Source organism: Aphis gossypii, chromosome 3 (assembly GCF_020184175.1).
Source record: "Aphis gossypii isolate Hap1 chromosome 3, ASM2018417v2, whole genome shotgun sequence".
NCBI lineage: Eukaryota > Metazoa > Arthropoda > Insecta > Hemiptera > Aphididae > Aphis > Aphis gossypii.
Window position 1 is genome coordinate 5,414,645 of NC_065532.1, and position 10,547 is coordinate 5,425,191.

The 10,547-nt window shown below is 24.3% G+C and overlaps 3 protein-coding genes across 9 annotated transcripts; 2 read left to right on the plus strand and 1 right to left on the minus strand.

Annotated features, from left to right (window-relative positions):
• Positions 1-1,501: 1,501 nt before the first annotated feature.
• LOC114120047 (E3 ubiquitin-protein ligase RING1-like) lies at positions 1,502-5,503 on the minus strand. 2 transcript variants are annotated; one of them, XM_050204170.1, is made up of 4 exons: positions 5,354-5,503; positions 2,984-3,170; positions 2,324-2,928; positions 1,502-1,811 (listed from the first exon to the last, which is right to left on the minus strand). In XM_050204170.1, exons 1-4 carry the CDS (start codon positions 5,388-5,390, stop codon positions 1,606-1,608), a joined length of 1,035 nt encoding a protein of 344 aa, XP_050060127.1. In that variant the 5' UTR covers positions 5,391-5,503; the 3' UTR covers positions 1,502-1,605. The 2 variants fall into 2 exon arrangements, with proteins under 2 accessions (XP_050060127.1, XP_050060128.1); XM_050204171.1 differs by having other exon boundaries at positions 2,984-3,167; positions 5,354-5,496.
• Positions 5,504-6,048: 545 nt separating this feature from the next.
• Positions 6,049-9,720, plus strand: LOC114120017 (PI-PLC X domain-containing protein 3). Of its 6 annotated transcripts, XM_050204172.1 has the most exons (7): positions 6,049-6,164; positions 6,295-6,393; positions 7,136-7,219; positions 7,381-7,555; positions 7,970-8,258; positions 9,037-9,439; positions 9,577-9,720. In XM_050204172.1, the coding sequence occupies exons 3-6, from the start codon at positions 7,138-7,140 to the stop codon at positions 9,415-9,417; spliced, it is 927 nt and encodes a 308-aa protein (XP_050060129.1). In that variant the 5' UTR covers positions 6,049-6,164; positions 6,295-6,393; positions 7,136-7,137; the 3' UTR covers positions 9,418-9,439; positions 9,577-9,720. The 6 variants fall into 6 exon arrangements, with proteins under 6 accessions (XP_050060129.1, XP_027837576.1, XP_027837578.1 ...); XM_027981775.2 differs by having other exon boundaries at positions 6,103-6,393; XM_027981777.2 differs by lacking the exons at positions 6,049-6,164; positions 6,295-6,393 and adding an exon at positions 6,424-6,631.
• Positions 9,588-10,254, plus strand: LOC114120020 (zinc finger SWIM domain-containing protein 7-like). Its single transcript, XM_027981785.2, has one exon. The coding sequence runs from the start codon at positions 9,588-9,590 to the stop codon at positions 10,008-10,010; it is 423 nt and encodes a 140-aa protein (XP_027837586.2). The 3' UTR covers positions 10,011-10,254.
• Positions 10,255-10,547: the final 293 nt, after the last annotated feature.

The window sequence follows — 10,547 nt, forward strand, 5'->3', positions numbered from 1 at the left end:
TCATGTTTTCCATGACTTACTCATCATTATTAACATCAGAATACCTCTCACATATTTCACTGGATAAGCTACTATTATACAATGTTGTTAGTGCTAATAGGTTAAGTCCTGTGTAGATAACTATAGTTAGGTTAATAAAATATTGTAATGATATATATATAATAATATAATATATCATTATTAATTAGATTTAATGATACATATTTATTATTTGGTATTTAGCTATTTTAAGTTAACAAATTATAAATACTTTAATATAACATTATAATCTACTTAATTTAACATTTAGGATTAAGAAAACAAATTATAAAATACTGATGTGCTTTAATACCAAATAATAAGAATGCCATGGACACATTGATAAAAACACATAAAACATATAAGACGCTCAGTCGCACGCACACAGTTAATATTCCATTACTGTCAGTGTACATGTATTAAATAAACACATTGTTGATTAAATTAAAAAAATATTTCAAGTTTATCTTTTTTTTGTTTTTTTGTTAATTTTTAAATTATCAAACCACCCAACAATTCAAGAAGATAACATCAAACTACAAGTGCTACAATAGGTAAGATGATTCCTATCTTCGATATACATTATACAATATACATTATCCTATTAATACATTTATGGTACAAAAAAGGAAAAACTCTTTTACTCGCTCCCCATATTAATTAATAATATACATAAAGTAATGAGTTGAGAATATCAATTTAAACACAATACATTAGTATACTTGTATGCAGTCATTAGATTAGAAACTCAACATTTCACATTATTTTTAACTCATTACAATATAATTCATCCACCCTAGCATTCGTCCCATCAAATATATGTATAGGTTTTAACTGTTTTAAGAGACTATGATGATAAAATATGTGTAAATCCTATATAATTAAATACATTAATATTTAATATTAATAAAAAAAAAAAATTGTTTATTATCCATTAAATCTAAAGCACATCAACAATTTATTTACTAAATTTATAGATTATTACAATAATCCAACATATGAATACATAGCATGCATTTGTGTAAATCAGTTTAATTTAATAAAGTAGCTACTAATTGATTTCAAATCAAAATTATAAAACATTACCTTATAATTCATACAACATTATCAATAAATAAATCAATGATTGTATTATTTTTTTTAAATAATTAATTAAACATTAAACACATTCCTTAATATTTCTTAATTAATTGTTAAACCTTAATTTAAATATAGTAAATAATAACACAAATATTCACTATGAATTAAAATTAAATGTTAATATTTGACAAAAAGAAAAATACTGAGGTAATAGATAGTTAAAAAAAACCAATATTAATCTATACATTTATGATATAAAAAGTAGAAATATTTTTTTTTTTAAACAACTTAATTTATTATACCTAAATATTGTTTTTATTTATTTATACTACAAACTACATACAATATGACTAAAATTATTATACTTATTGGAAAGAATGGTTTAGTTACTAAGTAAATTACATTATGTATTGTAACATATTGTTTATTTTTATTGATATTTGTTAACAAATACAAATTGTATATAAACTTATAATTAGTTTCAAGAAACCAATAATAACTGAATATTTAATTAAAAGAGTAAAACATTTCCAACGGCTTGTTAACCTTCCAATACTTATCGTGTACATTTCGAAGTGATTGATTGCCACTGAGAGGAACAAATTGATCTGCAGTGGGTGCAACATAGATCAAAAAATTGAGAGCTCGTTCTGGAAGTTCGGGACCAAGATCTAATGTCAATCGCATTGCTAAATACTTACTCAAATGATCAACTAGAAAAAAAAATCATACATGTGTAATGACTGTTTTAAAAATTAAAGTTATGTTTCTTTTTATTCTACTAAGAGTTATAGATTATATTATTTATGTTTATTCTAGACATTTAAAGTTCAAAGCTATTGATTAAAAACTTTTCGACACTAAAATATTTGAAAAAAAATTTAAAGTATAGTTAATATATTTTCTTTTTGGGCTTGGGCATATCCTGTACTAAAAATAAATAAGTGTGAAGTGAATACAGTGAATCTATAAACATTGATAAGTATTTTTACACAGTACCTAGTCTGTAATTATGTAGTACTTGATTACACTTAGAACTATAGATATATAATATTATTCAAATTATAATAATTTGTTATTTATTGTTTTTCAATGTTTGGGTTATGCAAAATAAAAAAAAAACATGGAAAATATCCAAATATTAAAAATCCAACATAGCATTTCAGAGGGTATTTTATTCTGTCCTATTTTATTGTAATAAGGTAATTTAATTTGAAAGGCTTACCAGTTGCATTAGCTGTTGTTTTTATGTAACGTACAGAGTTTTCTTTCAAAACTCTAATCAATTGATTATCACTGGCCATTTCTGTAGGATGAGGTTTAAACACTAGTTCTATTTCATCTACCGCCACACCTTTTGATGTACCATCACATTCAGTTATATCTGAGGTGTCAACAGTTGAAGTGGGTCCTTCTTTTTCTGAGATCATAACAGATTTCATTTTCTTTGCCACTTTTGTTTGCACCATTGTTCTTGTTACATTGTCTCGACTTGAACTATTTGAAGGTTTTGAAGTAGTTGATGAGCTACTTTCATTTAGTTCTTCATGTTGGTTCTTTTTGGTTCGTTGTAGTCGATTTTGAGTTTGTAATTTAATACCTTCATTTATTGATTGAACTAAATTGGCCTGACTGTGACTTTTATTTAACTTTTCTAATACTCTAGTTTGATGTGCTTCATATTCATCACGGCTTGGATATATCTTAGATATAAGAAGATCAAAATTTGGGTCTGGGCGTAGAGACCTTTTAGATACTAGTTTTTTACGACAAGTAGGACATTCTTTATTACCTGAACGAAGAGCAGTCACAATACAGTCTGAACAGAATCTAAAACAAAATTAATTATAGCTACATATAGGATGTTAAAATGTATTTTAATTACCTGTGAAGACACTCTTTAGTAGTCATAGTTTTTTTCAACATATCCAAACATATTGGACACATTAATTCACTATGTAGACTTCGTGGAGACACAGCAATTTCAGTATTGTCAGTTATAGCTTCTTGAGGTGATCTATGCAATTCGTATAATGAAAGCTCCCAAGTTTTGGTAAGTCCCATTGGATCTGCTGAAGCCATGACAAGTAAGTAAAATTTATTAAAATCTGGTTAAAACAACTCAAGTATGATAATTATAAAAATGTTTAAATATTATTTAAATATTTAATAAAATAGGTACTCAATAATAATTATAGTAATAATAATAATAATAACAATGATATAATATTAAGCTTAATTATATTACAATGATCAAAAGAATAACAAATCGATCATTTTTGGAGCATAGACTATAGTACAATAATTGAATAATATATAATTTAGGTTTAGCGTATAGTGTTTACAAAAAATAATGTATTGTTGTCATAAACGACACTCATAACTCAGAATTGATTCTATTCGATAGTAAAAAACTACCCAAAACAATCGATTATAGATCATAAAACAATTTAATAAATAACAAATGATAACTGATAAGCACTAAAAAAGTGAGAAAATGATTAAATTAAAATGAAACCAAATAATATTATAATAAAAAATTTTTAATTAATATAAAATATCTAAGTTATAAGTATTAGTATAATTCGGTAGTCAGTTGTATTCATATACTTTCGCATTCCATATCCATACAATTGTTGGTGTAAACAATAACGGGATATCGATTTTTGTTATCAGCAAAAAATTCAAAATTATTTTTATCAGCAAAATTGACTACCTATTATTATTTATTATGAATTACCTAGGTAAAAGCCAAAAGGTCGATGACTTATGAATTAATTGTACTTGGCCATGGTAAAGGGTAAAGAAAAATGATGTTTAAACTGTTTAAAAGATATAATAAACATAAAAAACTTATAATTCAATAAACAAACATAATTTAAACACTATAACAATAACTGTCATAGTGAACACTGAACTAGGGATTAGTGGACCACAAAATATTATAACCTAATTACAATATAATAAACAAAATGGTATCTACTATCATTCAGCTTATAGTATTTTACTTGACCTGTAATGATAGATATTAGACAATACGACAATACCTAATTTATAGACGCACAAACTGATATTCATATAAGTATTTTTTGACATTTAAATGTGTTTTTTTCAACAGTAATAGTCAGAAAAATTCCCATTTTATAAGACCAATTTCAGAATTATATTTGAAAACATTTAATGCAATTTAATTCTTTTAATTTTCTAAATAATAATATTCGTATTTATCAAAACTGTTATTCAATTTATGCAATGTTAGAATAGGTTTTTTTTTATTAGAAAAATAATAAATTTTGTTGACAAAAATATTTTAATACTAAAATTATTTTAAATTTCACAAAAAGATAGGCGATAGCTATTTTTATAGATCTAGATTCTAGATCTATATTTTCAACAAAATTCGTATTTTAACGAATTTGATTTAGATCGATGATTTGTTTAAGTTTATTAATTACAATTAGGTACCTATCTATAACAATCAAACTAGTTATCTATAAAATAAATGTACTGTTTTAAAACTTAGACACATTGTTTTAAATTTCATGTTATTAAATTAGAAATCTTCTTATAGATTTTAGTTGAGAAAATTAAATATAATTTTAAAATATGGGTACCTACTGGTCGGCACGATCACACAGAAATAACATTAGGAATAGAAATACTAATGGTAGCAACTGCATAATATAAAATATAGTTTGAATACTGCTAATTTTCACATTTTCTGTTGTAATATTTTTTTTATATTTTTTTACTAGCAATAAAATTTAAGAAACAATTTGGCACAGATATTTTCTTGTTTAAAAATATTAAAAATGTTATATTAAGAATTTAATAACTATTTTAAAAAACTTAATTTTACTCGTTTGAAATTCGATTTGTACCATACAAATATCAAAATAGTAACAAGTTCAGATATATTAAAAATGTATGATCATTCAACACTTTTTCATATTATGATGAATGAAATAATACTTTAAAAAACTTTTCGAATTAATTATATTGTGTATAATAAAAAAAAACACTTACAATAATTATATTATTATCAAAAAGCTATAATTTGTGTTGTCATTCGCTTTAAAAAGTTAAAACGCAAGCAAACGACCTGAAAGTTTTGAATGAACGAGCAATAAGTAATATTTCAACAGTCATAAAAATTATTAAATTTATTGCAAAAGTGCAAAAGGTCAGCTTAAGAATCAAAATTAATATTAATCGTTTTCATATCTAGGATACGAGACAAGATTTTCAAGCCTACCATTATATTTTGTGATTTTTTTCCGATATCGTGACATTCCGAACTGATCCTATGTTTAAGTTTTTGAGATTCGCGACGGATCTATGTGTTGGATCGAAATTCGTCATCAAAGTCCCGTACTTATGAATATCTTGGGCGAATTTTTTTTCAACTCGATTAAAAATGATCGAATATCGGACACGAATGCAAATATGCAATTCATTGATGGAATTGGAATAACAAATAATTATACGACAGAAGCTGATAGACCACTAGTGTCAATCATAGATAACATAGAATACATAGATGGTCAGACGGAATATTTCCAATTTCCACGTGTATGTAATACTATACGAAAGTACGTTTTGAACAACGGAAGTGTTCTTGTGCTTGTAGCCTTGTAGGTGTTTAGTTTTATCTCTTTTTTACGGTATATGTAATATGTATATGGTATACATATTATATACTATACAGTTAAATAATTATAATAATGAAATTACAGAGAAAGTGAGAAATAAAAATATCAACGAATCATAGAAAAATTTATTGTTATTAATTTTTATTTATTTTGTGACAGAATATTATGATAAAAGCCATGACTAAATCAACTACATAAATAATAAAGTTTATTTAGTTAATTAATAAATAAATAAATAAATTTATTTTATTTATTTAGTCATGGTATAAGCTATGAGTGTTGAATTGGCGGTATTTACTATTTTGATTTGTTATCTTAATCTCCTAGTTTATCAATTATTAGTATTTACTATTTAGTATCAAGTTAAATCAAAATCAGTTTACAATTTAAATCAGTTTAGTCTTCAGTAGTTTAGTAAGGTTTTAAATGTTTTAATTTTTATTCATTAGTTTAGTCGTTATTCGTCGTGTATCTATAGTCTAGTCTTGTAATTGTTGGTTATTTCCGTGACCGTAAATTTAAATTTCAAATTCCTGTATTCCAGGGGGAGGTGACGTCTTGTATATCATAATAATGTACCTATCTAAATACCTGAATTCAATCATGTTTGTGATTGTGATGTTCTGTGTGTAGTGTATAGAAAGTAAGCATTATACATTTATACAATTTTAATATTGTTTACTTAATGAAATTTCGTAATTATTAGTTTGGAGATCTAGTACAGCATGTCGATAATTTATATCGTATAATTGTTACTCTTGACATTTACCCCTTCTATGGCTTATTAGTACTAATATGCCCACTTATACATGAACATGACATTGTAGTGTATAATATGGCCATGGTTACATATGATGTAAAATTATACAATACTTATCAATGTATGTTACATCCTGTTCTTATTATTATTTACTTAAAAAAAATGTTTATTGTCATATTCTATTGTCAATTATTCAAGAGTTTATTTTCATTGTATTCACAATATTTGTATGAATCATACCATTGTACAATTCATAGTGGCTCAGATATTATCTGATCATTATTTTAATATTTAATTTCAAATTAGGTAAGTGTTTAACAACACTTTCTATCAGAAATAGGCTGAACATTTAATTATATATTTTAAAAAAAAAATTTGTCATTTTATTACATTTTGTAAGTATTTAAATTATTAAAAATAATATCTTATCTAAGGCATATAGGTACTATTATAATTATTTAGGCATCTGTAATTTATATAGGTACTTTTCAAATATGATGTTTTGGATTTTTTTTCTGTCTATATTCTTAAATGCTTTTCCATTAATGATTCATGATTATTTTTTAATCCAACAATAGTTTTTTAGATTACTTAAAGTTAAATTTATTTATATATTTTATTTCAGAAATGAAGTTAAATCTAGAGTATTGGGTATCAGAACTACCCAAATCACTTACTTGTATTCCTATTACAGAATTAGCAATTCCAGGTACGATCAAATGAATAACTTTTTGTAATAAATATTGTGTATAAAGTTAAGAGACTGAGTAAGACATAGTAGTATATTTTGTTAAGATATTTTTTTTGTTATTGAAATTGATATATACATGTACAGATATATTTTGTATAAATTAATAAACTCCGTCTTAGGATCTCATGATTCATTTTCGTATACCATCACACCGCATAGCAAATTAGGGCCAGATGCATCAAGACTTGTAAAATATTTAAACCGCTTATTAGGACCTGCTATGCGACGATTCGTTTACAAATGGTCTATTACTCAGACATGTAATATTCAAACTCAACTACATCTTGGAATAAGGTAATCTAAAATATTTATTTCATTTTGGTTTTTAATTTAATCAGTAGGTTTTTACTATATTTTAAAATAGTATGATTAATTTTTAAGTTGGCCATTGATTATTTGTTTTAGTTTAAAATTTAAAATTATAAAAAAATATTCTATAAATAATATTAATCTCTAGGATGATAACTAGAGAAAAAATGTGTCTAATTTTTAATGTATTATTATCTTAATTTTTAATTTAAGTCATATTTAGATTTATTAATTTATTACATTATTATATGTTAATGTATTAGGCGTATTATATTTTAATATGTTCTTATGAATGCAATCTTGAGTTAAATTGAATATAAACTTAAATGTATGCACAAACAGAATATTTATTTTAACTCAAAAATAGTTTCTAAAAATATCTTAATGTTTGTTCACCAGGTATTTTGATTTAAGAATGGCCACTAAACCAAATGATAACAATTTTTACACTGTCCATGCACTTTATGGTGATCCAGTTATGAAGGAATTGGTGAATATTAAGGAGTTTTTGGTGACACATACTAAAGAAATTCTTGTATTGGATTTTCAACATTTTTATAATTTCTCAGAAGCTGATCATAATCAATTATCCTCAGTTTTGAAATTATTATTTCATAATATGATTTGTCCTTATTATTATCCGATTGAAAAGCTTAACTTGGATACAATGAGAGCAAATAATTGGCAGGTAATAAACTGAATAATACCTATTTAAAATACATATATTTTATAACACTTAAAAAACCTATAAATTATGTATACTGGCATAGTTAGAGCTGACTAGTTTAACCCTCCTACAGACATGGTTATCCTTCAATGTACTATATATTTTTACTTTTAAGCATTTCCTTGTTAAATAAAAATTTAAAAAAAAATACTTGATGTTTAAATTATAACATAATAGACTAATATTGTGAATGTACTATGTATGACTATGTATAAGGAGAATAAAAATATATATTATGTTGAGTATGACTTAAAATAAATATATTAATCTTGGCTGTAGTTAATATAGAAAATGAATTATCTCATAAATTGATAATGATCAATTGATATTTTATAAATAATTATTACATCAAAATATAGGTGTATACAAATATTAATTACTTATCTTTAATTGTGATGGTGATAGGGGGATACTTCCTGTATGGTTTATTTTCAACTTAAATTTTATAGAAACTACTATTACTAAACATTAATGGTGCTCTGATAATAGTATGGGGATTGTTTTTTTACTGCTTGTTTAAAAAATATTTTTTCTTGAACTTAAGTTTCCATAACTAATAAATCCTAGTTATACCTATAATATGCACTTATGTACATCGCTTATATTTTTTTCATTTTTTACACTTGTTAGGCAATTTAAATTAATGTTGCTTGTAATGTATAATATTTGTAATTTTTCTAATGTAATTAAGACAATTATGAATTTGAAAATGTTTAAACGTAATTTGTATTATTTGTAGGTGATAATTATTTATAGACATTCTCAAGATGACATATTTTGGCCATCCTCATATTGGCCAACGCCATGGCCACAAACCACATCTTATAAAAAATTAATCGAATTTTTAGAATGTGGTCTCAAAAAAAGAAAAAAAAATGCAGGATATGTAACTCAGTGTCTATTTACTCCAGATGTAAAGTTTATAATGAGAAATTTTTATCTAAATCTTCAAATTTGTTGTCGTCCATTAAATATTGAAATACCAAAATGGATAAATAATCAAAAATCCGGTTATGAGCATGGTGTAAATGTTATAATTGCTGACTTCATTAACAGCAATGGATTTAATTTTTGTGATATTGTTGTTCATCTGAATTATAAATGTTTGAAAACTTTATAATATACACATGGTTTTGTATAAAGTAATTGTTAATATTTACTTAATACATTTAATAATATTTTAAAATTATTATTATACTATATTATGTTTTAACTCAGTCTCATTGAAACTTTATTTTAATGAATTATAATTTTAATTTTATTGGAAATATCATTACAGAATACATTTAAATGACTAGTAGGTTATTACCAGCAATAGTCCAAGAAGTATTGGATAATTTAAGAAAAGATTATGAACAACGATCTTGTATTGAAGAATTATTATTAAGCTTGAACTCAGTTTTTGGTTCAACACTGACGGAACATGCTCTTGAACTGATTGATGATGGTAGTGTATTTTTAATTTTAAGTCATCAGCGAAGTATATTTCAAATAGTTGGCTCAAGAGGTGATATTTATACAATAATGGAAACAGCTAATTTTTGCACTTGTAATTTTTTCAAACATCAAGTGTTGAAAGATAAAGCATTATGTTGCAAACATTTTTTAGCTGCTAAAGTAGCATTAATTTTGGGAAGTTTCAAAACCAAAAATGAGACACCTGAAGGTATAACTTCAATTATGATTTCTGCATATGGTAATCAAGAATCTTAATGAACAAGTGTATTATTTAAATCTTATGATATATGTATTTTATGGAATTGAATAAATTGTATTATATAATATTAAAAGAAAATGAGACACCTGAAGGTATAACTTCAATTATGATTTCTGCATATGGTAATCAAGAATCTTAATGAACAAGTGTATTATTTAAATTTTATGATATATGTATTTTATGGAATTGAATAAATTGTTTTATATAATATTAAAATAAAATGGAAAAATTAACGTCTAATTATTTTATATTGAAATAATTTCATAGATTTCAAGATACTTATCTTATGACAAATTCTTTTATTTTATAAATAAAATATAAATCTAAAATTATACCTAACTTAATTTTATATTTCCTATCTACATTCATGCAATGATTATAGGCAGATTTACAATGTTAACATGCATAAGAGAAACTACTGGTCAGGCCATGGCCTAACCTAATACTGGCTAGATATCATAGTATCATACTGACTTAGTAGTTGTAGAATTTAAAATAAAAATTAAAAACTTAGAATTTTTTTTTCATATTTA

Bases quoted from the DNA above. Each gene is read 5' to 3' on its own strand.
- LOC114120047 (XM_050204170.1), bottom strand. From the start codon at position 5,390: ATGTCACGATATCGGAAAAAAATCACAAAATATAATG. The intron at 3,171-5,353 runs GTAGGCTTGAAA...TCATGGCTTCAG, and splicing joins AAAAATCACAAAATATAATG to CAGATCCAATGGGACTTACC. The intron at 2,929-2,983 runs GTAATTAAAATA...ATTTTGTTTTAG, and splicing joins ACTAAAGAGTGTCTTCACAG to ATTCTGTTCAGACTGTATTG.
- LOC114120017 (XM_050204172.1), top strand. From the start codon at position 7,138: ATGAAGTTAAATCTAGAGTATTGGGTATCAGAACTACCCAAATCACTT. The intron at 7,220-7,380 runs GTACGATCAAAT...ACTCCGTCTTAG, and splicing joins TACAGAATTAGCAATTCCAG to GATCTCATGATTCATTTTCG. The intron at 7,556-7,969 runs GTAATCTAAAAT...TTTGTTCACCAG, and splicing joins CAACTACATCTTGGAATAAG to GTATTTTGATTTAAGAATGG.
- LOC114120020 (XM_027981785.2), top strand. From the start codon at position 9,588: ATGACTAGTAGGTTATTACCAGCAATAGTCCAAGAAGTATTGGATAAT.